The following is a 24098-nucleotide window of genomic DNA, read 5'->3' as shown; positions in this document are numbered from 1 at the left end:
GCGATCCTAATCCTACCTTGATCATTAGTACGGTTAGCTTCTATAGCCTCACGTCTCATATCGCGAGATCGCGAGTCAGTCGGTAGCATCGCCACGGAGCCATGATGTGTTTGGCTCCATTGAAAGGAGCTGAAGTCGGAACTGGCAGAGCCGTGCGGACTTTGCCGTCTCCACCTCCAACGAGAAGGATTGCTTGGCTCTGTTGGCCAATCTTTGGCTAATGTTGCCCGAGCAGGCCAGTCAGGCGTCGCTGTTGAAAGGACGAGACGTGAAAGCTTGATTGATGGACATTTTCTCCTTTCCACCGCGGACTGAGTACAAGCTACGAAAGGTAATTTGACATGATGGTGGGGAGATGCCTTCGAAGGCCACTGGACGCCTGGGTATCTTATTATACGACCTTACTTCATCAATCTGATAGTCATTCTCGCCGTGATTTAGTGCGATCACCAATCACTGGAATATGCTCGCTTGTTGCCATGTGCCTTCCGCGAAACCTCGCTCAAAACTAGTACATCGGCCGAGGTGTTGATGGGACTTCCTTCGCCGTACTAATCGTACAAACTGATCTCAGGGTGATTTATCTGCAACGATATGTCAGTTCCAGAATAAGGGCAAGTAGTCGCAAGATGGGATAGCCACCCACCTTGGGAAAGAAATCCACAGTGTACTTGAAGCAGCTGCCGAAAGCAACACCGCCCGCTCTGTTATTGTTGCTAATTCTCAAAGTCAGCGAGAAGCTATACATGTTTACAGTGAGACCCGCATACCAAGTGGCATTTTTGAAGTTCTCCTCGCATTGCTCTTGTGTCATTTTCCTTGGTGTCTTGCAAGCGTCGCCTTTGAAGTCGCGGTTATACTCAGCCATGATCAAAGTGGCCGGTACCAGCTGAGCGGCCGTAACACGGCTCGCATAAGGATCAAATCCATACTCGTAATTGGAGATCTTGTTGCAAGCTCTCTCGATATACCCATTCAAGTCGAAGCTCTTCCTACCACCAAATACGCCATAACACTGACAGTTGACACTGCCTTCAGCTGCCGGATCGAGCTTGAGGTCGTTGTAAGGGCAATAGCCATCGTGGAAGCTCTGAGGAGCCTGCTGATGTAGTGAAGCAAAGTAGGAACTCGCTATATCCGCCGAAGCCATGGACTTGCTAGCAAGGATTAACAAGAGCATGAGGCCAAGGCCAAAATGAACAAATTTGGACAACATGATTTTCACGCTCAACGTGTTTTGTGGGTACAGAAGAGTGACACTTGTCGGTGCGGATGGTATTGTCCACATTTGTGTTCACGTCGGTTGCGAAGTATGAGGTGAGAACAGGGCAACAAGCCGTTCCGCGGATCGCATGATATAGAAGTTGTCAAGCGAACAGAATCTTCGAGGCCCAACGCCTCCGAAACAAGCACCAAGCTTCTCGAGCAAAGGGAGATGAGCCAGAAGGTCGCAGGCATGTGTAATCAGTGCAAAATCGTGGGAGATTCCAGAATCTGAAACGTGCTGATATGGGCAGCATTTCGCGGCTGACACGAGAGGTGAAAACTGAGTCTGTTCAATCGAGAAACTTCGCAAATACTAAGAAATCTGTGTTCAAGTCGAAGGTCTCTTTTGTGTACGAATTGTATGGGTATCTTTATAAATCTCTGATCAACATGAAGTTGGAGCTTACCAATATAGCGCCTGCCATGCGAAAAAAAAAAAAGGATTTCTCTGGGCATCAATCTCCAGGAAAGCATGCCCACTGCCTCCACACGTCTGTGGACAAGGCGTATACTTTTATAATCCGACTGTGGTGAAGCCTTGTTGAGTCATGCATGTATGTCTTCGGGGGTTTCAGTGGTAATCGTGGAATTTCGCTCATACCTCCAAGAAGTCAGTCCAGTTTCGAGTGGGAAAACAGGGAAATGACTTACAGTCTGATTACAAGTGCCCATTTCCATCCCCAGTGGCCGAATGCCATTGTATCTTCACCCCTAGAAGCTCGTCGGTAGCACTCGGCGGATTCTCTCTTCCTGCTTTCGTGCGCGTACAGACCGCTGGAATCGTGACAAATCTCAGCTTCGTTCTGGTTCTTGCAAGTTCGTATGCTTCCTCGGCACAAATTGGCCTTCTAAGCAAGCAAGTCGGCGACGTTCATCGGCATCTCATCAATCTGGGTGGAGTAGTAAACTGGGTACAGCGTTAGCCATCACTACCACGATATGATATTGACAAACTTACGCTCAATGTCACGCAGAATGCGGACGTCTTCACTAGTGACGAAGTTGATGGCCACACCCTTGCGGCCGAATCTACCGGACCGACCAATGCGGTGGATGTAGTTTTCACGGTTGCTAGGCAGATCGTAGTTGATCACCAAACTGACCTGCTGCACGTCGATACCACGGGCCCAGACATCGGTCGAGATGAGCACACGGCTGTTGCCCTGGCGGAATTCTTGCATAATACTGTCGCGCTCCTTCTGAGGCATCTCTCCGTGCATGCTCGAAACTGTGAAGTTGGCATCACGCATCTTGTCGGTAAGCCAATCGACCTTGCGGCGAGTGTTGCAGAAGATGACTGCTTGTGTGATTGTGAGTGTGTCGTAAAGATCGCACAAGGTGTCGAACTTCCACTCTTCCTTCTCAACAGCGATGAAATACTGCTTCAGGCCCTCAAGTGTGAGTTCGTCACGCTTGACCAGAACGCGGACAGGGTCGGTCATGAATTTGGTGGTCATGTCCAAGACGTCGTAAGGAAGCGTGGCGCTGACAACAACGACCTGGGTGGCCGGAGGGAGGTAACGATACACATCGTAGATCTGTTCGCGGAAACCCCGGTTCAAAAGTTCGTCGGCTTCGTCCAGAACCAGCATCTTGATGTGACGTGTGCGCAGATTGCGACGACGGATCATATCCGCCACGCGACCAGGCGTACCGCTCACAACGTGCTGTCCATAGTCAAGCTTCCTGATGTCCTCGCCCACATTCGTTCCACCGATGCAAGCATGGCATTGCACGTTCATGTAGTCACCGAGCGCAAGCAAGACGCTCTGAATCTGAGTGGCCAGTTCTCTCGTCGGGCTGAGGACCAGTGCTTGCGACTCGCGAACGGCAGTGTCGATGACCTGAAGAATACTGATGCTAAAGGTCGCAGTCTTACCAGTACCAGACTGTGCCTGTGCAATGGTGTCGCGGCCCTTGCAGATCTGTACGATTGCGCGAGACTGCACGGCCGAGGGCGATTCGTATCCGTAAGCGTAGATGCCGCGCAAGAGGTTTTCCTTCAAGTGCATGGCCTCGAAGGTCGGCGCGACCGAGACCTCCTTGGAGGTGGAGAACTCCATACGCTCCTCCGCCTTGCGATCGATAGCATCTTCGGCCATGGTGGGCAATTGGTGATGATTGGTAGGGTGTGGTTGTGGAGATGGTCCTGTCGCAAAGCTCACAAAAGTTGGCTTGCTCGCTGGCGTTGGCCTGACCTGATCTTGAAGGTGGAGTGGCTGCGGGCCGCCCCCGCATCCGCCTTGCCGCGAGCTTCGCGCGACGATTTGCGATTGCTCGTGTCTGGCGCCAGCTCTGAACAAGCGCGCATACAATTTGATCGGCGCAACACCTCAACTACGCTCACCCCTCATATCGTTGAGAAACCAGTGGAGCCGAGTCGCAAAGTACAAGGACACTCAAGGACGCATACTTCGGATCACGCGACACTGGAATAATCCACTTCGGACGCCACACGTGCTGAGGCTTCCTCACAAACAAACTCTCTGCCACCGCCTCTGGTGCAAGGACCCAATATGCTGGTGGAGGACTTGCGCTCCGCACATGAAGATGTGGAGCGCCTCGAGGCAGCCATCGCTGAGCGTGTGATGGACGAGCCCAAGCACATCCGCAATCAACTCGCTCGCGACCACGAGATCGCCAACTTCACAGCGCGCATTGCAGAACAGAGTAAGCGCGCACTGCATATCTACAACGATCAGAAAGAGCAATGGACACAGGAAATACAGTCAATGAACACTGGCGGCGACCCCTTCGAGGAATTCTACAACCAGCTCAACGGCATCAAGGACTTCCACAAGCGCAACCCAAACGAGCCGGTAGAAAATTTGGAGCGCGCGTACAAGAAGCCGGAGAACGGAGGCCCGCCTGGAGGCTTTGCAGGAGACGTCACTAGCATGTTCACTGGCGAGGAGCATTTCGGACGCTACTTTGACTTGACCATGCTACACGAGGAGTTCCTGAATCTGCCGGGTATTCGAATGGTGCGAAAGGCGACATACATCCAGTATCTGAACTTGTTTGACCAGTTCACGCCGCCTCAATTGAATATCGACAAAACCCAACACAAGATGACGGACGAATACTTCGACTATGTCGGCAGCTTAGCGGAGTACCTGCAATCATTCATGCGCCGGTCACGTCCGCTCGAGGATCTGGAAAAGCTATTCGGCAAGTTTGAGAAGGAGTTCCAGGAACAGTGGGAGAAGGGCGAAGTGCCAGGATGGGAGCCAGACAAGGAGGTCAAAGCAGCCCAGGACAGAACAGGTGAGGGCATTTGGTGCGAAGATTGTGAAAAGGATTTCAAGAACGACAATGTGTACCAGGCACACCTGAAAGGAAAGAAGCATATCAAAAGTGCTGAGGCGCGGCAGAATGGTGGGGAGAAGTCGGCAATGGGGCCGAACGGCGCCAGCTCAGACGTTAGCAAGGACCTCAAGCGTTTACGAGAGAAGGCTATCGCCGAGCGGGAGCATCGTGTTCGCAAGCTATCAGAGGCAATGCAAGATACGCGAGAAGAGACCCGTATGAATGCCGAGCGGAAGCATGGCATGACCGACAAGGAGCGCCAGCAGGAATTGGCAGCTCTCTACGAGGAGGAGGCAGCGCTGGCAGGTAACGCTGAGCAGGAGGGCTCGGATGACGACGATGACGAAGAGAAGGTCTACAACCCTCTCAAACTTCCACTTTCATGGGACGGTAAACCCATCCCATTCTGGCTGTACAAGCTCCACGGTCTCGGCGTCGAGTTCCCATGCGAGATCTGCGGAAACTACGTGTACATGGGTCGACGTGCATTCGACAAGCACTTCTCCGAGTCCAGGCACGTCTATGGTCTAAAGTGCCTAGGCATCACAAATACCGCGATGTACAGAGACATCACTCGGATCGAGGAGGCTGAACGCCTGCACGCGAAGCTCAACTCGGATCGGCAGGAACAGCAGCATGCGAAGGATGATGTTGAGGAAATGGAGGACAGCACTGGCACAGTCATGCCCTGGAAGGTTTGGAATGATCTTAACAAGCAGGGCTTGCTGTGATGCGGCGTACCTTGTATTTGTTGATCCAGGAAGTGTTGTTCACTGATTCAAGGAATTGTATGATACCATCACGGCATAGCCGTCTTGTCAATAACTACTGAAAGCTCAGAAAACGCATTAGATTCCGTTTCATGATCGTTCCGTCAGCAATGTGGATGTAGGAAGCTCGAGGTGCATGGCCTTCCTGCCCCGGCGTCAATGAACATTTGCTCGTCCACAGCCAAAGCTTACCGGCACAACAAATTGACATCTTGACCATAAAGCCCGGTCGTCAGTTGTCGATGTGGCAAGAGCTAAGGACCTTGCTGCGGAAGAGGCAAAGAAGGGGCAACGTTTGTTGACACGGGATTGCCTCCATTGAGCTGGGGAAGGTAAACATCACGCAATGGATCAAAGCCTTCACTTCGTTACCTGTCCCATTCGAGTTAAGCTTGGAGGTCGCCTAAACACGGTTGAAGGGATAGTGGCGGCCCTTATTTAGCTTCCCGCGCGCGCCCAATCGTGCCTTCCTGCCCATGGCCGACTTCTCCCGCTGCATTCAACAACATCTCATGTGCTGCTTCTGGCCCTTCGTCGATCTTTGGCTCGAAGATCCTCCACCGCCACCAAGAAAATCGCGGTCCAAGAAGAAACACAGATCTCGAACGACTTCTGTTGTTCGCGACTCGAGTGGCTCCAAGGTACGTCGCGCTTGTTTACCTCCATCAGTTGCTCTTCACCTCATCACTGCGCGACTGTCACATGCTCCCGACACCGGCCGCGCCCCACTGCGACACTCATCAATCCCTGGGAAGCGGGTGCTGAGCGCTACCTCCCTGAAGTTGCGCGCTTGACCTCACTTCGACCCAAGAGTACCCACATCTTCGCTGCGCCTCCTCTTCCCACATCAACAACAGCGCAGATGGCTTCCACCGTCGTCGACTCTGTTGCAGACGACAGCGGTAGCGACCACGAGCACTGGCCGGAAGACTTCAAAACTTCTGATGCCATCGCCGCTCCTGGCTACGACTCCAACAACGGCCTGAGGATGCACACTTATCACGCCACTGCTCCGGTCGCCAAGGAGCCGTCTCCGCCGCCATCTCCAAAGGAAAGCGTCAAAGCAGCCCCGCTAACCCAAGTCCCTGCCCAGTACGCCTACGTGCCCGCTCCTGCTCCCAATATGAGCGGCTACGTCTACGCCGCTGTTCCGGCGCCGGCACAGGTCGTGGCTCCTGCTCCTGCTTCTGTCGCCGCTCCGAAGCCGGAAGAGCCGAACAACACCTACACCTATCACCCGACCTTCACCGAGAAGCCTGCCGTCAAGGAGACGTACAAATGGCAGGGCCGCACCAAAGGCGAGGTTCAGGAGGACAACCTCAAGATCGCCGCTGAGGAGAAGGTCTGGGAGAAGCGCAAGGTTGTCCCGACCGGGCTTGCCACTGACCAGATGTGCTGGGTCGTGGAGGTTGATGGTAACTACACTCTTCGGTAAGTGACTACTCCGTGCGTTAGACCAAGCTCAATGATGATTTTCTGACTTAAAAAGCACCTTCGCAGACATCGGCAGCCTCGCCGGGGACTGGAAGAAGGACCCGCGCTACGAGGACTCGTGGTATTTCGTGATCGAGCAGCCCAAGGAGGACTAGGCTGAACGATCACCAAGTCCCTATACCGGAGCAGTGAGAAAGGTTCATTGAAAGGACGGGATTTCTAGGTTGGCAACTCGAATCGGGTGTAAATAGTTGCCAACGAATTGACGATGTTTCCTTGCAACTTCGTGATCGTGCTTTGATCTTGATGCCGTGTCTTATCAAACGGAAAAGCTCGTAGTATCACACATGTAGGTTGAAACTCTGCCTACCCGACCAATACATGCGTCGTGTCTTGCATTACCTGAATGAGCTTTGCGGACACATCGCGTAGTATAAGAAGCGCATGGAGTGAGGTTGTCCGTAAGTCCCCACGCAGACAACAGACCGAAAAGTCCCACCACCTGACGTCACGCCAGAAGTCAGCCTCTCAACCCGACTTCCCAATCAGCATGCCTTTCGATACAAATCTGCGCAACACTTCAATCTTCCTTGCTATCTTCATACTCGCCTTCTTCCCAAGGTAAGACTCTTATTACCTCTCCCTTGTTGGACAAACACATCCTAACAAATACCAGCGTCTTCCACCTACTCCTCAAACCTTTTACCCTCCCATTCGACCTCTTCGGAGCACCCCTCGCACCAGCCAAACAACTCCTACCAACCTGCGCCTGCTGCCCGCCAGCCTCCTGCACAGCCGCCGACATCCCACAACCGCCCACCATGTCTTTCTTCCAGAAACAGTTCTCCCTCCCCTCCAAATCCCGCGGCTGCTACCTGATCACGGACGAAGTCACGCGCCAGCTGCCCGAACTCAAAGACTACAAAGTCGGCATCCTGCACCTGTTCGTGCAGCACACTTCCTGCGCGCTCTCCATGAACGAGAACTGGGACGAGGAGGTCCGCGAGGACATGAGCGATGCGCTCGACCGCCTTGCGCCTGAGGACCGCAAGGGCAACCTTTACAGGCATTCGGCGGAGGGCCTGGACGACATGCCCGCGCACATCAAGAGCAGTCTGATGGGTGCGAGTGTTACGGTGCCCATTACGAATGGCAGACTGAACACTGGCACGTGGCAGGGCATTTACTACATGGAGTTTAGGGCGAGCAAGCACTCCAGGAAGGTCGTTGCCACTATCCAGGGCGAGAAGGCTTGAGAATTTGCACTGGGATTATTGCATAAGGGTATGAATGATGATGATGTGGAACGAAGTATCTTTCCCGGCGCAAAGTGTATATAACAGACCTCGCGTGAGGCGAAGCAATCTTGAGACGCTGAATACCAGAAAATGTTGTTGAAATTGACAAAGAAATTCGCATGCGTATGTACAGGTCTACAGTACATTTTGTTCCATTTATCGCTGCTCCAGAGGCTTGCCGGTAGCGGTCTGGTAGGCTTCGGTAGAGCCAGTCTTCGCGTTGGTAGCCTCGAAGTCGGAGGCAGGGAGAGCGGCTGGGTCGTTGACGGGCGGGTCGAGAGGGAATGATGTGGAAGGCAAGCTCTCGAGGTGCTTGCGGTGGTGCTTGTTTGCCTGTATGGCATTAGCGCAATGTTCTTATTGAACTAGGATCTGGTTGATTGGTTGACTGGGAACGTACGTAAGGCACACCGCAGTATGTGCACCAGCAGATCTGAGGCTTGTCGGTGTTGATGAAGATGCGAGGGTGACCAAGAGGTCCTCCACCGCCGTCACAAGAGACGACCTTCTTCTCGGTCCAGCGGACGGGCTGCTTGTGGATAAGGTCGATGGCTGCCAGCGGTCTCGGCTGTGCCATTGTTAGCCACAATTATCATTCTTGATTCCTTCCCGTGATACAGTGCTCTTCAAATACTGCATTCTCCTTCGATTCTTGCAAGACGTACCTGGTCGGCCATAATAGTCTGCTCAAAGCGCGGGCCAACCATGGCCTTCTCGCGCGGCTGCTGGCTCCTGCTCCAGATACCCTTGCGGTTGGGCGCCTGCATCACGCGCCTCTCCTCGCCAGCCTCTGGGCTCTCCTGCAGAGCCTCTCTCTGGCTACCCTCAGCGGAAGTCGGGGTGGCATTGGTGGCCGAGACGGGGGAGCGCGGGTGGCGGCCGTGGGGGTCGTTGGCAGGGACCGGGTTGTCGGTGGTGGTGCTGTATGCGCTGCGTAGGGCAGGCATGCGCCTGGGAGCGGCGCGGAGGGTTCGTGAAAGCATTGTGGCGGCAATTGTCCGTGTTGCAATGGCGCTGGCGTAGCGTGAAGTCGCTGGATGTTCAAGCTTGAGATGCGCCAAGCAGGAACGCTCGGGCACGGCCCCCCGCTGGCGGCTTTCTGGCGCGCTCCAATCGCAGTCTGTACTTTACATATCGCTGGCGCTGGAGGACTTTTCGAGAGTGCCGATAGATATAAAGCATACGAATATCTTGTGCTAGAGCCTACGCTCATCATACAAGCTGGCCGTCGTGATCAGCATGTTAGCGACTGGGTACTGGCTTTCAACGGCTTTTCAAACTTATTACTAGCTCTGCTTCTCAGTATGAAAATACTGTATCGCGGCGTCTCTGACGACGATTGACTACAGATGATGGAAAAGCTTCACCGGCAGACATCACCATTCTGATACAGGGTTTTGTCGGCGTCTGCCATCCGGAAAAGGGTGCATTGCATTCCATCTTCAAACGGCTGTTGCTTGGTACCTTTGCAGTCGGTTTGTCGAGTGTAACTCGCCTTACAATTGACGCTCATGCGAATTCAGCAGTGCTTCTTCAATCATGGAAATTTAGCATGGCACAAACTTTGACACTCTGGGTATACACCTGATAGGCTTGAGCCACTGATCCATTGCCACCTTGTCTTTCATTCTCCATCCTCTTCTAATTAAGCTCGTTTGCTAATTAAGCTCGTCCAGACGGGGAATAGCAGCCATCGCACCCATTCTCTCAACGGTCTTGCCTGCAGCCATAGTGGCGAATTCCAAAGCAGCCTCGTACGCAAAATCGCCGTCACCACTGATATGCTGTGCTCTCTTCGCAGCGTAGGCTCCAAGGAAAGTATCACCTGCTGCAGTAGTGTCGACAACCTGGACCTTCTTTGCAGCAACCTTGCCTTGCTTGCCACTGGCGGTAGCATACATGACACCAGCACCACCAAGCGTGATGATTACCGCTTCGCGGACACCGAGTTTCAGGAAATGGGAGAGAAGTGGCGTTAGGTCAGCTGCTTTCTCTGTGGATTGAGAGCGGCTGAGGATGTGTGCTTCGCTCTCGTTCATTATCAGCGTGTCGATATCCTTGTAGGCAGACTCGGGGAGGGGCAACGCAGGCGCTGGGTTGAACATGGTGTGCTTCCCTTGCTCGTGGGCCAGGTGAAGGTTGTGAAGGACCTGATCGTCAATATTAATATAGTTCAATTGTTGACACATGAACCGGGAAGAACACGTACCACGTTCATCGGAATCTCCAGCTGGCAAACGATGACACCAGCGTCCTTGGGCACCAAATCCCACTGCGCATCTTTTTGCTCGGAGAAGGCAAAGTTTGCACCCTTCGTGAACATGATCCGGTTCTCGCCAGTCTCCTCTTCAACGACAATGTTCGCTGCACCCGTCGTCTGGCCCTTGACTTTACGTACGCCATCAGCGTTGATGCCCTCCTTGCCGAGCGCCTCGAAATAGTCATTGCCAAAACCATCGTCACCAACATTGCCGACCATCGCCACCTTCGTATCTTTAGAAGCGAGACGCGCACATGCTACCGCTTGGTTGGCGCCCTTGCCGCCGAATCCCGTTGAGAATGAGTTGGCCGTCAGAGTCTCTCCAGCTTCAGGAACGCGAGGCGTGCGGGTGATGAAGTCGATGTTCAGCGAGCCGATCACGGCGATCGAGTTCGAGGCCATATTAAATTCTGTGCAATTGATATCCCGGGGTTGCTCTGTGTTTTGGGGATTATGCGATTTCTCGAATGATGCCGTGGCGTTGGAGCGGGAATTCTGGGGAATTTGGGGGTTTCCTTGAGAGTCGGAAGCTTCCATTGTCGACCCACAACCACTCCACAATGCGGTTTCCTGAACAGTTCGTAGGGTTACATTGACATTACGCGATAAGTGAAAGAGCATAGAGCGCTAGTCAAAATAATCGATGGCCACGATGGCGAAACTTTTGCGGGATTTGGATGGAATTGAGAACAGTTTTAATGTTGATGCATTAATTGTTTCTCTGTAGAGCGCAAAAACATACGGGTAGCACATCACTTTACCGTGCCCAACATTCGATACCTCGTTTTGCTAGGCGATGATGTGAGGAGTTTGCACTACAACATTACCACATTTTGGAGATTTCATAACGACCGCGCCCTTCTTCCGCCTTCTCCAGATCTTGCCATTCGTTTGTCCCATACGTGACTTGGCTCGGCGACACTTGAACCGCTGATGGGGGGCAGATCAGGATCCTGGGAGAAGATGCCACATTGTCCCCATATGGATCTGACACCACAAGCGGTCCAGGAGCATGGGCAGAGTGCTGGCTTCCCGAGATCAAGTCTTCCGGCTGTAGCCATTCCGGGTCCGTCGGGCCTGACAGCGAGGTCGTACGATAAGGTGCAAACTCGCTTTGTGAGCCAAGCCCCTGATTTTTGGAAACAGTGAAGTCTGAGTGATAGGACTGATGAGCTGAGTATTGAGGTAGCGATGGTTTCGACGCAAGGCTCTGTCTGCTATTCCATATATCGTAATCAGGCTGAGGCGATGCCTGTTCTGCCTGCAGGAGGGAGAGATGTGAGGAGTAGCGAGAAACTATGCTCCCGAGGCGTCGTTGGTAGTCTCCGAGTTCGGTCGAAGTGATTCCAACAGTATATGGTGCTGGATTTCCAGAGCCGGAACCGTGACTTTCGAATGGAGAGCTCCAACCTGCGTTCTGTGAAAGGACGCTTGAAGCCTTGTGAATGGAGCCTTTCTTATTGCTTGTACCGCCTTGAAAATCACTGTGCGCCCGCTGTTGAAGAGAGTCTGGGCTATATGCAGCACTGTTCTTGGATGCTGAAGCGTGCCGCTGGGTACTCCGAGACGCACGGCTGTGCGCTTTGGGAGAGCGCTGCGAGTCCCGCGGCACCATTCCAGGATGACTCCCAGCATAGTCTGCCGGAGGCTGGCGATTGTGTGCTAACGGGACCGTCTGTGAGCGAACAGCGCTCGGCACGTGAGATGGCGCGTAGCTTCCAGGTATGCTGACCACATCGTCCCGCCGAGCCTTCCATTCTTCGTAAGTCAAAGTGCCGCTCTGGCCAAGGGCGTCGGTCGACAATTTCACGGCAGCTTGCGGCGATGCTCCGACATCCATCGAGGCTACACTCAGAGGGTGTGGAGATATCCAGCCATCTCCAGCGAAATTGGTCTTCCTCTGGCCGGAAGCTAAAGACTTTAGTGAGATCGCTAAGGGAGGGGCGGAAGTACTCTTTGACTCAGCGCTTGATTTGGACTTGTTGAGGGGGGAGGTGGTAATGCGATTGCTTTCCAAAATCGACGCCGAATGCTCGTGAACTCCAGGAGATGATGCCTTGGAGGCTCGACTGCTCTGATGGAATTCGTCTTGATATTTAGCACGATTACCATTGACATCTTGGCGGAATCCGCGAAAGGAATGAATAACGCTTGTAGAACTGCTGCCTGACCGTACAGTCGGAGGCTTGTAATTCGAGCGTAGAGTGCCAACTTTGCTGCCGCTATTCTGCCGTAAAATAGCTGAGGCCTGGCTCCCATTTGCAGCAATGGATGTCTGCTGGTGTAATGCCTGTTGGATCGCGAGGGGGGTGCCGCGTTTGCTACCCAGGTTGGATGTGGATGGTGCGGTCGCAGCACCGACAGGTGCCTTTGCCGTGCAATTCGAGTGAGCAATCTTTTCTGCAATGCTAAAAGCTGCTTGTGAAATACCAGACCCCGCCTTCGATCTCACTTTGGAACCAATACTCATCGCAATGCCAGAATCCTTGCACGACCCTGGTTCAGAACCCGGTCCTCTTGAAGACTTCTGTGACGACTGTGCGGCTTTATCTAGCTCTTTCGATTTGTTCAGGTCTGGCGCATCGCTGCTTTGGGGAGGAAGCTTTTCCATAAGCGTATCAATCATTACGGGTACCTGCTTCTTTCCTTGGCCGGCGGATCTGAGTTTATTGAGATTTTTATCGCTGCTTTCCTTCACTGTGGGAGCAGCCTGAGAACCGGAGTGCCGGGAATGTGCTTTTGCAGCCGATGCGATCGTAGATACTGTTCGACCATGGGAGGCCTGCTTCTTATCTGGCCACGCTTCTGTTCCTGACGAAAGACTTGTAATCAAGGGCAACCTGACCAGTGCTTGTTCACCATTTTTGGCAACGATCTGGACTATCCGATCCCTTGACTGCGACTGCGAGTTCCTGCTGGGAGTGATGCTCTGTTTTGGTCGGATAGTTGAGGGTACTAAATTGCGAGGCTGTGCAGGCATTTCCGGCTTTTGCTCTCTCGTCGCTATTGCAGACGCTGGTTTCGCTTTCAGTTTGATGCTGTGACCCGGTGAACTCACTGACTTATGGTGCAGTGGCGGCACGACAAAAGCTTTCGGCTTCCTTTCAGGATGAGAGGTTGAAGATGCCCGGGCTTTATCGTTCACCGACTTCTTGCGATCGTTATCCTGCTGTACCAAAACTTGTGCGCGCTTTTCTTCAAAAGTTGCTTGCATAAATCGTTTTGTAAGCCCTTGGTCGATCGCCAGTCCTGACTTGGCCTGTGTATAGCTTGGACGATACCCGTGGACTGTTGCGCAGTGTGCGTCGACAAAAGATTCGATGCCGCTGGCAACTTCCCAATTACCTTGGTGGGGAGTGTTGTAGGCATCGTTCATGATATCGTTGTCGGAGGCCTCAGCTGCGCATCCAGCTTGCGGTGTCAGATTGAATGTGTCGTCTACGGCACTAACCAAGTCCGCCATGTTGATGTGAAGTCGGTGGCGACGTGGACGATGTGAGTGTTCGCTCGTCAAAACTTGCTCGTGTCGAGTAATGTCGAGTGATAAGTCAATCGACGGACAGCGCGCTGCCTTGAGGTTATGGAAGGCACGTGCGCGAGCTTGGACCAGCGTGAGGTGAGGTTGAAGCGCATGTGAAAAGACGTCGGTACGGTGAGGTTCATCGCCTTGCCATGCAGTAAGGAGCGAGGATCTTGCTTCACAATTTCGCCTTCTCCTTCGCTTTCTCCTGTTCCCATTGCATTTTAATGTACCAGCTTCTCAAGTAGCTCCAACCTCCGCTCAATACCCCAAGAGGTGGGAACAAGAGTAACATCCAAGCCCACCATTGAGGACTGCCGTCTTTCACAATACCCATGACGCGATCAATCTCTCTCTTGAGGTCGTCCTGATCTCCATCGTTCCACACAACAACGCCAGCCTTGTCCCCCCTCCTTAGGCATCGCTCGGCCTTGTCCCGCACATCCCATTGCGACGCTACTCTGTTCTTCGCGTCCTCCTCTGTGAGATGTTCATCTCTAGCCCGTAACCTCTGCATCTGCACAGCCGCGTCTTTGACCGCGACCACCATGATGGTCCCGCACAACGGCTCCCAACCCGACTCGAACAGCAATGGGACGTCGAGTACGACGGCCCAATTCCCGCGCAAATAGGCATACATCATTTGCTTGTACATCTCTTGTCTTACTGCCGGATGCACGATCTTGTTCAGCGCCTTCCTGTCCTCATCCTTGCCCTCGCCAAACACTCTTCTGCCAAGCGCCGGCCGGTTCAGTGCCCTTCCCTTGCCATTCACGCCCTTCTCTCCTCCGTTTTCGGGCGTGGGAGGGACCAGTAGGTCGGGCGTTGAAGGACCGAAGTGCGCGACGATCTTGTTGTAACCTGAAGTACCTGGTTCCACGACTTGGCGGGCGACTTTATCGGCGTCGATCACGGGAAGATTGTACGGTGGTGATTTGAGGATTTGAGAGACAGTTGATTTTCCGGTGGCGATGCTACCGGTCAGACCGAGGAGCAGCATCTTCACAAGGCAGTGAGGGAGCAAATATCAAGAGGTACGTTACGACAGGAAGGTAGATACATAGATCACGAATCTGAGGTACCTTAGCGTCGCTTCGAAAGAGGTGCCGGCGTTCCAGCCTCGGCTGTACCCACCAGTTCTGTTTGCCTCAGGCGCCCATCCTTGCAACTCACCAGCATCTGGTTCATGCCTCCCCTGCTTTTGTGGTTGTGAATCGTATTTATCACTTCTTTGACCCCTTTTTCAATATGCGACGAGCCATCAAAAATCCATGATTCACGCCGGACGCGTTTCCCATCTTTGTAATAAGTCTCCAAGGCCCTTCCTCGTGGCTGAGCTTCAGATTATCCAATTCCAAGAACGGCAACGTCAAATCATGCACGATCCACGATAATACGCGGTGCCAATCACACTTCTTGAAGCAGATAGCACGAAGAATCAGGCGTCGCAATGAAGCTTTGTGGGGATTCGTCAATGCAATGAAGTCATCAGACGGCATATAGCTGTTGGAGCATAAATATTTCCAAGCTGGAGTTGCAAAGCCATCGCTCGAGGACCGTGCTGGTACCAGATCTGGATTGTTCTTCATTGGGTCGATCAGGGGTCGAAGATCGTCCAAGTCTCAACGTCAATTCCACGAGGCTGCTTTCGAAATGAGTTTCCCTAGGGAATGAGTTTCATTGTTCGAGTTTCTTAAGTCTTCAAGCTCCTCCTCAATCGGCGAGATGAAAAGGAGCAAATGCCAGCTCCAAGGTCCCTGGCAAACATGAGCCAGCTACGCAACGACAACATTGCCAGATGCAGTCAATGGTTCAGTGCCAGAGCGCATGGGTTGCCCTTGGCGCTATAGCATCACGTCAGTTTTGATGTATAACATGCTTTTGAGAACACTTGGATCTTGTACCACACATGTTGTTCGAATCAATTGGTGACGGCTGGGGACCGTGACATGAACTGCTCTGTCAGCCCACTCTCTCCATGCCACTCAGTCCCATTTTGACATTACACCAACTATATGGACCGAACTGGCTCCTTCTTCGTGCGGAAACGTGAATTGCCTGCACTGGGACTTCGTGCTTTGAACTCTAGGTCAATTCCTCGAATTCCTCGGTTTCTTTGAGGATTCAGGACACCGGGCTTTGATGTGTCCTTTCTTTCCACAATTGTGGCAAGTCATGGATGCGGCCGAAGGCGAAGGCTTGCCCGAACCTGATATACTTGTGACCTTATTAAGGTTCACTTCCTTTTCTCTCCGCGTCTTCGCTAACCGTGCTGCTTCCTTTGACTCTGCTTTTCGTTGAGCTTTGCGCTCGGCACGGGCCCTGTCGCCAGCTTCCTTTCGTGATTGCTTGATTAAAGCTTTCGCCCCGGTAGGATCGTCCTCCTCATCTTCTTCACTCTCGGATTCGGAGTCTGAGGAGCTTTCCCCAGATAAGCCAGAATCTTGTTGCGGTTTCTGTGTCGATGTGAGTCCGGGTTCTTTAAACAGGCCAAGCAAAACGTACAGATTGCTTCTTTCCGAAGTTACCGAAGTTCATCCTACCCGGCACACTCGCCGCCTTCGTGTCTCCATCTTCTGATTCATCGTCATGTGCGCCCTTTCCAGAGTCCAACGCGCCGTATCCTGCTGACACAATCCGCAGTGGTGACTGATCAACCGGCTTGGGCGCATTCTGAACACTCAAATACCACTTCGTTTCCCCCTTCGCAGCAGCCTCACGCTCCGATGCTTCCATGCGCTTCTTCTCCTCTGGCGTGTGGATCACTGGCGTTCCCGACCCAGGAGTTGAACCCGGGCTGGAGTTGTACGTACCATTCGACATACGCTGCCTTTTGGCGGATGGTTGCTCTGGCGTTCCAGGATTTGGCGATTCTGATGCGCCTGAGCGCTGCATGAACTATACATCATTGGATCAGTTTTTGTCGACACAGGACAGCTCCACACAGAAAAGACAAACCTTCATGTTCGCAAGACGCGAAGACATCGTCTTCGCGCCTCCTTTGTTTGGCGTCGACATGGTGATTGGCCCCAGGATTTCGAAGTCCTGTAAGCAGTTTTGTTCAGAGAAAAGCGACTCTTAAGATATTCGCGAAATTGTGTTTTCGCGACACCAGCTGGAAAAAGTTGACATCAGAGGCAGCCAGGCGCGGAAATCAGCCGCGCGCGCCTGCTTCTTCAGAGCTTCACGCGCCAGCTTGTTTGTTGACTTCAAGCTCAAGCTCACCAGTTCGCAAGCTTGACTCTCGCTCTCTGCTTCAAGTCACCTCCCACCTTCGCATCTGAAGAAGAATACCATCACTCCACCTTTGCGAGCACACATGACCACCTAGCATCACGGTCTAAGTATTATTCAACAATCATCACAACCTTTATTGACTTTCCTCGCCCGTGGCGCACGCCTGCACTCAACTTGCGACGTGTTGGATATTGCCGTCACCCTCTGTTGAACAACAGAAGTCGCGATCGTGCAACGCATCTTTCTATCTATTCATCTTGGCAGCTTCACTATCGCTGTCGTACTCTTGGGACATCACAGGTATCTGAATACCTTGACAAAGGACAATGTTCCCGCCGGCTTCTGTTGGCCATCGCACTCCGCCTGCCGGCATGGCTTTTTCACTAGCTTTGATTTCGCTGACCATAAAGATTGTACCAATGTTCGAAGCTTCAAATGTCTTCCTCGGATAAGGCAAAGACGTCCCTGGTCGTTAACGATTCGGCCGAAACCTTCAATGACGGATCGACGGCCATGGACATCAGCGATGACGAGACCGAACAGTCTGAGGAGAAGCCCACTCACAACCTAGGGCATCAGCTTCAGTTGCGTATTGGAGAAATGTCTATCGAGGAGAATCCGGTCAATTCTGAGCCTGAGTCTCAGCCCCGCGCCAACATTTCCTTCACTCTAGCAACCGACCTCTGGGTCGAATGTTTAGGCCAGCCCTTCCGCTTCCTTGATCTCCCGCCTGAAGTCCGCAATATCTTCTACGAGCTCTACTTCACCGGAAAGCACAACATCTCGCCGCCCGCCATCACGAGGGCCTGCAAGCTCCTCCGCCACGAAACGTTGTTCATGCACAAGGCCGCCGTTCACACCTACCAAATCCCCGTCTGCACGCCGCCGCAAATGAACGCCTTCCTCAAATGGGTCGAAGCCGGCGACTATTCCATCTCCTGCAGCTCCGAGAAGGCCTTCGAATTCTCCTTCGTCGAGCCGGGTTTCGGGCCCCTGACGGTCCGCTTCGAGCGGAAGATCATCGAGCCCGCTGCGATCTTCGACAGCGTCAACGAACTTTGTCACGCGCTCCCGGCGGTCACTGCGATCTGCACCTCAGAGGAGTACGCCTGGATGGTCAGCGTGGGCCTTCTCAGAAGCCTTGGCGTCGTCCCCGCGGGCTTTTTGCAGCGCTTCCGCCCGGGCAGGCGCATTCGAGATGCGGTTGCCAACCGTGCGAGCTGTGTCGTCCACGATGTTTCGATCGTCGGAGACGTCCCGGCGTTCAGTGAGCACTATGTGCTCGTCTATAACCCCTTCGACATAGCTCGGCAGTCGACCGGGCGGGAGTGGGCCGAGCGCTCACTTAGGGTGCTCGGGTGGTTTTTCTTTTGGAGGAGCATAAGGGCGAGAAATCAGGGGTGATGGGTGCCAGGGAGAGAGCTGATTGGGAGAGCGCGCGCGGTAGCGCTACGGCCGTCGTGATTAGCTGAGAGGGTGAAAACGTGCTTGAAATAGCGATGGAAATGAAACATGTGATTCTTGGTGCTGTGTGTCATGCGATGCCTTTCGCTCTCGTGTGTGCTTGGAGCTGATATCATCGCGTTTAGACTACTTAATCCCAATTTTTGGGTGGAACACTGCTCCAATCAGTGGTCTCTCAGTAGTAACCATGCCAATCCCATCTGGCGTCGAATTAATCGGGCTGCCTCGCCACAGTAAGAGAATGTGGACAACCTTGTCAGTCATGGTGGATGATAGCGTTGTAGATGATTCTTGTTGGAGTTTGTGCGAAGATAGACGGGCGGGTAGGATGTGGGAAGCGACAGTAGGGGCTTTGCCGCGGAATATGCCTCTCTCCCGCGCTACTTGAGCTGCTGCCATCGCCTTTGGACTACTAGAGAGAGGATTTGTCCCGAAGAGACTGTGTTCTCAAATGCAGCATCTCCGTTCCCATAATGTTAATACCACCTGCAGTAGAGTCCCTTGGGCTACTTAACTCCAGTGAAAGTCATGCGATCACCAGCTGACTTGTAAAATTAGGGTGGCAACGCTCCAGTATGAGTTCATGTGTGCCAGCCAAAACATCTGTTGATGTCGAAGGCTGTCAATCCACGTGCTGATCGATGCATGACTCGCGGACAAACAAACAGATTGCCGATCCAATGCTCGATGACTTGCATTGCGATCGCGGCGCAAGTATGATATAACGTCGATGGCAGAGAAGCTGAGCAAGCACCCGCGAAGACTGATCGTGACAATTGAGCCATACCATTGCGAGATTTAGGTCACGTATACCTCTGATAGGGACAATGCTGTTGCGTTGAAGAGTGAGGTATAGCGGACAAGGCTCGGAGCCATGTCCAGGCGCGATCGTGGGCTGATGTCAAGCACAGACGGGGTTGAGCTGTCGGGCGTGGCGTCAGTCGCTTCTTGCCCGCTTGCATAATGCCGACGTACACGACCGCCCGGATAAGGCGCTGGCGAGAAAAATCTTGCATCCCGCTCCCGTTGCGTGAAGAGGCGTGCGAAGCGCGAGACTACTGAGGCCTGTCTGAGACCTGCTTCGCCAGCCCAATCCTGCGCACTTCCGCTCGCATAAGGTATCGCATCCAGCCAGCCGGCACCTCAGGCTGCCCACCAGGTACGCAGCTCGCTGATGCCTCGGCGCTGCTCACCAGCCACGAAACATCCACGCCTGAACCCACCGCAGGCCACGGCACGAACTGGCCAGCCGCTCGCAGCCCGGGCTCGCTTCATCGCCTACACGCGCTGTAGTACATCACTCGACCCTTGCCTCCCTCCCTCGCCGCCCTCTCCGCCACTGGTGCCCGGCCGGCACAACCGCGGGATTGCCATCGCAAGGCCATCGTCGCCAACAGACCCTTCGAGCGCCTTCGCGCGAGTGCCCGTCTCTACGGCCTCATATACGCGCTGCCACGCCGTGCCTGACTCGACGCCGGACTGCGTCGTGATTCCAGTCCGACCGTCGATGCAGTGAGTTTCAACCTCTTCTCGTCTGGTCCATTGCAAATGGTTTCCAGCGAATCCGTGCGCGCCAGCAATGCCCAGGGCCACCTGATCCATGACTATGTCGGCATCTTCGTCGGTGGCACTGGCGGCATTGGCGAGTCTACGGCCAGGGAATTGTTCAAATTGACGATAAGGCCGAGGATATACATGATTGGCAGGTAAGTTTGATATATCCTCCTTCAAAAATTGTCCAGATCAAACGTGGCAACCGGTATACAGAGACACTCGATGTTAACATCAACCTCCAGGCGCGAAGCAGAAGCTAATCGCATCATTTCCGAACTCCTCGAAATCAATCCAGAAGGCAAGGCGACTTTCATTCAAAAAGACATCTCGACCATCCGCAATGTGGACGCGGTCTGCGCCGACCTGCGCGTCAAGGAGCCCCTCATCAACGGCCTCTTCCTCACCGCCGGCTACATGACGCTCAAAGGCCGCAGCGAAACCGACGAGGGGCTCGACAAGAAAATGGCCGTGAACTACTACTCCCGCATGCGCTTCGTCGTCGATCTCATGCCCAACCTCACCGCCGCCTCTGACGCCGGCCAGCTCTCCCGCGTCAACAGTGTCCTTGCCGCCGGCTCCGAGGGCGACGTCAACCCGGACGACCTCGATCTCCGCCACAACTTCACCCTGCACGGCGCCCTCGCCCACTGCACCGTCATGACCGACTTCATCATGGAGGAGTTCGCCAAGCGCTACCCGGGCACCACTTTCATGCACTCCTACCCGGGCACCGTCAAGACCGGCATCGCCAACCAGCTCAACGGGCCCATCCGCCTCGCCGTCAAAGTCATGTACGCCGTCATGACCCCCTGGATCCTCAACGTCCAGGAGTCCGGCGAGCGCCACTTCTTCCAGCTCACCAGCAAAGTCTACCCGGCCCGCAAGTGGCAGGGCACCTCCTGCCGCGCCGACGGCGACGCCCCCGGCATCCCCGCTGAGGCGCCCCTGGACGTCATGGAGGGCTCCAACGACGTCAAAGGCTCGGGGGCGTACTTGCTCGACTGGGACTCCAAGCCCGCCGGCGACGAGCGCGTGCTGGGAAAGTACCGCCAGATCGACCTCGGCCCGCGCGTCTGGGAGCACACGATGGCCATGTTCGCGCAGGCGGAGGCGAAGGCGCAGACGGCGGGGTCGAAGCGCGCCGCGCTCGAGCAGGCGGATGGCGACGGCAGGAGCAATCCCATTGGCTGGCGGCCTGCGTGATCCAGGTGGTTGGTCTGGACGTCGATGTCGATGGCAAGGCCACAGTTTGGCACAGCCGGAGATAACTGCCGCTGTCGTGATGGGAGGGAAAAGAAGAACCCCTTCCGTTGCGGTGGAGATGAAGTCGAGGGCCGCGGACCGCTCGCCCGCGCCGCGACTGAGTGGGTGAGTGCGAGCACGTCATGGTCTTCAGGGGGCGGGCTGCACGATCTTATTCTCACCATCAGGGCTGCGCACAGAGGGCGTCAAATGGCATGCGCGGATAAGGGAGCCATTTTGATTCCTCGGGAAACGAAGATTACGATACCCACTACGTGTATGATGGGATGTGCGGAAGAGCTTACTTCGCCGAGTCGGTAGACGAATGTATCAGCTTACTTTTAGAAGAAAGACTGGAGCCATGAAACACTCGGAGAGGAGATCGGAAGGGATGCAGCAATTAATCAAATTCGGATTAATTTTCGGTCTATTGTGGTCGGGTCGCTTTTCATACTGTTCAGATGCTCGTCGTCTTCCTCTCTGGTTGCGCCTCACATGATTTTCGTGAATTTGGTCTTTAGATGCTGCCAGCCATCTCTTTCATTTCTCACAATGCTTGAGTGAACGCCTCAAGCATACCCCAAACACCCATCCTCCCTCACCCTAAACCTCCTCCCGCTCCTCCACTCGCCCCCGGCAACCGCTGGCCCAGCAACAACCAGCTCGCCAGTAGGTTCACTCGCTCCGACATCCTTATCGTCAGCGCCCAGGACTCTCACCTCCACGCAGCTCAGCGGCGCACCGAACCGGCTGTGCCCCGCGCCTTCTTCCCGGCGGTAGTCGAAGACGTGCGTTTGGGCCACGGCGCCGGCGACGTTCGGCGCCGTCAGAGCGTAGACTATGCGCGCGCGCGTGAAGATCCGCAGGTCGGAGAGCTGCGCTGAGCTGAGAGGGGGCGAATCGGCGCCGAAGCGCTCGGAGGTGAGGATCAGGCGGAGCTTGCCGGGCGATGTGGAGGTGGAGGTCGAGGGGGGCAGGAAGAAGGAGGACGACGGCATGCGGCCTGCGGAGAGGGTTTGGGATTGCGTTAGGAGGCCGAATTTGTGGAGTGGGGAGGTGATTTTCGCGGTCGCTTCGGTATGGAGGGTACTCATTGCTTCGGCGGAGGCGATGATGATTGTTGGGGATGTGGAGCCGGTGGCTGCGGCGAGGCTGGCTTTGGGGCCAGCGACGCTGTTGATCGCGACGGATGCGTGGGTGTAGAGTGCAGCTAGGGTCCAGCAGAGGACATAGGAGCGGTTGAAGCTGTCGGCTGGAAGGAGGAGGTCTGCTGGGGTCATGCGCTGGCGGAGAGGCAGGGACGTGGTCATTGCGGCGACGGCAGAGATAATGTTCGCCTGGGTAAAGGTGGTGATGATCGGCTTGGCTGAGTCATCCACAGGCTGCCATACGGTGACAATCTCGCCGAGCTTGCTAATACTGTCGTTTTCAGGGAGGGTGGCAGAAGCGTTGGCGGCCTCGTCGACCAGATCGCTCCAAACGCTCATACTGAGACGGCTCTGAGCGGAGTCTGGCACACCGGCCCAGTCCATGTGGCGGTTGGGCTTGTGGACGACGGAGGTGATGAGACGAAGGCCTTTGCACTCGCGGGCGATGTCGTCTGTGGGGAGAGTGCCAGCTTCAGTGACAAGTGTGTCGGCACCAACAAGATTGAGCAGCTCATGGACCTTTGCGGGAGCCAGGTCGTGTGGGAGGAGGATCGGTGTCAGGCCGTAGAATGCACAGGCTGCGTCGATGTTAGCCTGGAATTATGTTTCTCACATGAAGCAACTTACCAAAAATAGATACAAGGTATTCAATGTTGTTCGGCAAGTAGACCGCAACCTTGCCATCGCCAGTCTCTTTCCAGTACTTTCCAAGTACGTTGATCTGCTTGCTGAGCTTCTGCAGATCGTGCTCTTGGATCTCTTTCTTGCCGAAAACGCTCATAATAGAACCCTGAGGTGTCTCTTTCCCATCCTGCCCAGCTTGACCGCCGCGCAAGACCTCTCTCCAGATGTCCCTCAAATCACCGTCCTTCCCGGTCTTCCATCGTGGCTCGCCCGGTTGCTTGACGTTCAGACCACTTTTCAGAGGATAGCCGTGAGGGATCTCGGGACTGCGGTAGACTGCAGACTCGTTCTTATTTCTGACCGGTGCCGCCGAAGCTTGTCGTGCAAGCAGAAGAGGGTGAGTGTCCGGCTCACTCGGATAGACGATCGGATAAGCGAGGAAGGCAACGATGGACGCAGCGATGAGAGTGGTGTAGAGGTTCCAGTCGGAGAGAGTTGCTGCGATCTGCTGATCGAGCGTCTCGAGGAGGACGGGCATCCTGTCAGATATCCCAAGACAGGAGCGTGTGTCTTTGGTACCACGTGGGCTGGTGAGTGAAGTGAATGTTGTGCTGGCTGAGCAGCTAAATTAAGGTCAGGTAGCTCAGCGGACTTGGGATCGTGAGCAGCCATGCGACGTCAGTGGGGCTGGCGGCTGCGGGGGACGGGCGGGAGTGCTTAAGGTTCCACCTGCAGGGCTCGAGCAGGGCTCGCAGCTCAGGCCGCGGCTGGCACTGGCACTGGCGCGTTCGCATAGCAACATCAGCCAGCACTTCCACCTCACGTACCGCTACCACGCCAGGACTGGGCTTGCGACGACAACGACGCGATGCGTTAGGCGACATCTCTCGGCACGCGAATACTAACGTACTAATTACACAGCAAGCGAAAGACCAGACCACCACCAGACGCGAAACCTTTCCAACCGAAACA

The 24098-nt window shown here is 54.4% G+C and overlaps 11 protein-coding genes across 11 annotated transcripts; 5 read left to right on the top strand and 6 right to left on the bottom strand.

The window, feature by feature from the left end:
* Positions 1-1698: 1698 nt before the first annotated feature.
* On the bottom strand, positions 1699-3430 carry fal1 (ATP-dependent RNA helicase fal1). Its single transcript, XM_069373776.1, has 3 exons — positions 2225-3430; positions 1918-2173; positions 1699-1867 (listed from the first exon to the last, which is right to left on the bottom strand). The coding sequence occupies exons 1-2, from the start codon at positions 3366-3368 to the stop codon at positions 2115-2117; spliced, it is 1203 nt and encodes a 400-aa protein (XP_069229603.1). The 5' UTR covers positions 3369-3430; the 3' UTR covers positions 1699-1867; positions 1918-2114.
* A 352-nt stretch (positions 3431-3782) lies between these two features.
* Positions 3783-5306, top strand: WHR41_05170 (uncharacterized protein; the record flags this gene model as incomplete). The annotated part of the gene is made up of 1 exon (XM_069373775.1): positions 3783-5306. The coding sequence occupies one exon, from the start codon at positions 3783-3785 to the stop codon at positions 5304-5306; it is 1524 nt and encodes a 507-aa protein (XP_069229604.1).
* A 901-nt stretch (positions 5307-6207) lies between these two features.
* On the top strand, positions 6208-7057 carry WHR41_05169 (uncharacterized protein; the record flags this gene model as incomplete). Its single annotated transcript, XM_069373774.1, has 2 exons — positions 6208-6776; positions 6835-7057. 2 exons carry the CDS (start codon positions 6208-6210, stop codon positions 6932-6934), a joined length of 669 nt encoding a protein of 222 aa, XP_069229598.1. The 3' UTR covers positions 6935-7057.
* A 272-nt stretch (positions 7058-7329) lies between these two features.
* Positions 7330-8203, top strand: WHR41_05168 (uncharacterized protein; the record flags this gene model as incomplete). Its single annotated transcript, XM_069373773.1, has 2 exons — positions 7330-7400; positions 7456-8203. 2 exons carry the CDS (start codon positions 7330-7332, stop codon positions 8033-8035), a joined length of 651 nt encoding a protein of 216 aa, XP_069229575.1. The 3' UTR covers positions 8036-8203.
* WHR41_05167 (uncharacterized protein) lies at positions 8077-9112 on the bottom strand. Its single transcript, XM_069373772.1, has 3 exons — positions 8743-9112; positions 8478-8645; positions 8077-8410 (listed from the first exon to the last, which is right to left on the bottom strand). Exons 1-3 carry the CDS (start codon positions 9058-9060, stop codon positions 8234-8236), a joined length of 663 nt encoding a protein of 220 aa, XP_069229488.1. The 5' UTR covers positions 9061-9112; the 3' UTR covers positions 8077-8233.
* A 510-nt stretch (positions 9113-9622) lies between these two features.
* WHR41_05166 (uncharacterized protein) lies at positions 9623-10802 on the bottom strand. Its single transcript, XM_069373771.1, has 2 exons — positions 10287-10802; positions 9623-10227 (listed from the first exon to the last, which is right to left on the bottom strand). Exons 1-2 carry the CDS (start codon positions 10737-10739, stop codon positions 9736-9738), a joined length of 945 nt encoding a protein of 314 aa, XP_069229573.1. The 5' UTR covers positions 10740-10802; the 3' UTR covers positions 9623-9735.
* Positions 10803-14035: 3233 nt separating this feature from the next.
* Positions 14036-14857, bottom strand: WHR41_05165 (uncharacterized protein; the record flags this gene model as incomplete). Its single annotated transcript, XM_069373770.1, has 1 exon — positions 14036-14857. The coding sequence occupies one exon, from the start codon at positions 14855-14857 to the stop codon at positions 14036-14038; it is 822 nt and encodes a 273-aa protein (XP_069229574.1).
* A 586-nt stretch (positions 14858-15443) lies between these two features.
* Positions 15444-16990, bottom strand: WHR41_05164 (uncharacterized protein). The gene is made up of 3 exons (XM_069373769.1): positions 16816-16990; positions 16363-16755; positions 15444-16313 (listed from the first exon to the last, which is right to left on the bottom strand). Exons 1-3 carry the CDS (start codon positions 16873-16875, stop codon positions 15948-15950), a joined length of 819 nt encoding a protein of 272 aa, XP_069229489.1. The 5' UTR covers positions 16876-16990; the 3' UTR covers positions 15444-15947.
* Positions 16991-17529: 539 nt separating this feature from the next.
* Positions 17530-18498, top strand: WHR41_05163 (uncharacterized protein; the record flags this gene model as incomplete). The annotated part of the gene is made up of 1 exon (XM_069373768.1): positions 17530-18498. One exon carries the CDS (start codon positions 17530-17532, stop codon positions 18496-18498), a length of 969 nt encoding a protein of 322 aa, XP_069229597.1.
* A 1059-nt stretch (positions 18499-19557) lies between these two features.
* Positions 19558-21913, top strand: WHR41_05162 (uncharacterized protein). Its single transcript, XM_069373767.1, has 2 exons — positions 19558-20264; positions 20355-21913. The coding sequence occupies exons 1-2, from the start codon at positions 20107-20109 to the stop codon at positions 21313-21315; spliced, it is 1119 nt and encodes a 372-aa protein (XP_069229706.1). The 5' UTR covers positions 19558-20106; the 3' UTR covers positions 21316-21913.
* Positions 21755-23763, bottom strand: WHR41_05161 (uncharacterized protein). The gene is made up of 2 exons (XM_069373766.1): positions 23130-23763; positions 21755-23080 (listed from the first exon to the last, which is right to left on the bottom strand). The coding sequence occupies exons 1-2, from the start codon at positions 23662-23664 to the stop codon at positions 21924-21926; spliced, it is 1692 nt and encodes a 563-aa protein (XP_069229487.1). The 5' UTR covers positions 23665-23763; the 3' UTR covers positions 21755-21923.
* Positions 23764-24098: the final 335 nt, after the last annotated feature.

Source organism: Cladosporium halotolerans (assembly GCF_011745625.1).
Source record: "Cladosporium halotolerans strain TM138-S3 chromosome Unknown Sca14, whole genome shotgun sequence".
Taxonomy (NCBI): Eukaryota; Fungi; Ascomycota; class Dothideomycetes; order Cladosporiales; family Cladosporiaceae; genus Cladosporium; species Cladosporium halotolerans.
Note: the sequence above shows the minus strand (reverse complement) of the source record. Positions and strands in the feature narration are given on the sequence as shown.

Bases quoted from the DNA above. Each gene is read 5' to 3' on its own strand.
- fal1 (XM_069373776.1), bottom strand. From the start codon at position 3,368: ATGGCCGAAGATGCTATCGATCGCAAGGCGGAGGAGCGTATGGAGTTC. The intron at 2,174-2,224 runs GTAAGTTTGTCA...CGCTGTACCCAG, and splicing joins CATTCTGCGTGACATTGAGC to TTTACTACTCCACCCAGATT.
- WHR41_05167 (XM_069373772.1), bottom strand. From the start codon at position 9,060: ATGCTTTCACGAACCCTCCGCGCCGCTCCCAGGCGCATGCCTGCCCTA. The intron at 8,646-8,742 runs GTACGTCTTGCA...ACAATGGCACAG, and splicing joins AGACTATTATGGCCGACCAG to CCGAGACCGCTGGCAGCCAT. The intron at 8,411-8,477 runs GTACGTTCCCAG...AATGCCATACAG, and splicing joins CATACTGCGGTGTGCCTTAC to GCAAACAAGCACCACCGCAA.
- WHR41_05166 (XM_069373771.1), bottom strand. From the start codon at position 10,739: ATGGCCTCGAACTCGATCGCCGTGATCGGCTCGCTGAACATCGACTTC. The intron at 10,228-10,286 runs GTACGTGTTCTT...ATTGACGATCAG, and splicing joins TGGAGATTCCGATGAACGTG to GTCCTTCACAACCTTCACCT.
- WHR41_05164 (XM_069373769.1), bottom strand. From the start codon at position 16,875: ATGTCGACGCCAAACAAAGGAGGCGCGAAGACGATGTCTTCGCGTCTT. The intron at 16,756-16,815 runs GTTTGTCTTTTC...AATGATGTATAG, and splicing joins CGCGTCTTGCGAACATGAAG to TTCATGCAGCGCTCAGGCGC. The intron at 16,314-16,362 runs GTACGTTTTGCT...ACATCGACACAG, and splicing joins ACTTCGGAAAGAAGCAATCT to AAACCGCAACAAGATTCTGG.
- WHR41_05162 (XM_069373767.1), top strand. From the start codon at position 20,107: ATGGTTTCCAGCGAATCCGTGCGCGCCAGCAATGCCCAGGGCCACCTG. The intron at 20,265-20,354 runs GTAAGTTTGATA...ATCAACCTCCAG, and splicing joins AGGATATACATGATTGGCAG to GCGCGAAGCAGAAGCTAATC.
- WHR41_05161 (XM_069373766.1), bottom strand. From the start codon at position 23,664: ATGCCCGTCCTCCTCGAGACGCTCGATCAGCAGATCGCAGCAACTCTC. The intron at 23,081-23,129 runs GTAAGTTGCTTC...ACATCGACGCAG, and splicing joins ATACCTTGTATCTATTTTTG to CCTGTGCATTCTACGGCCTG.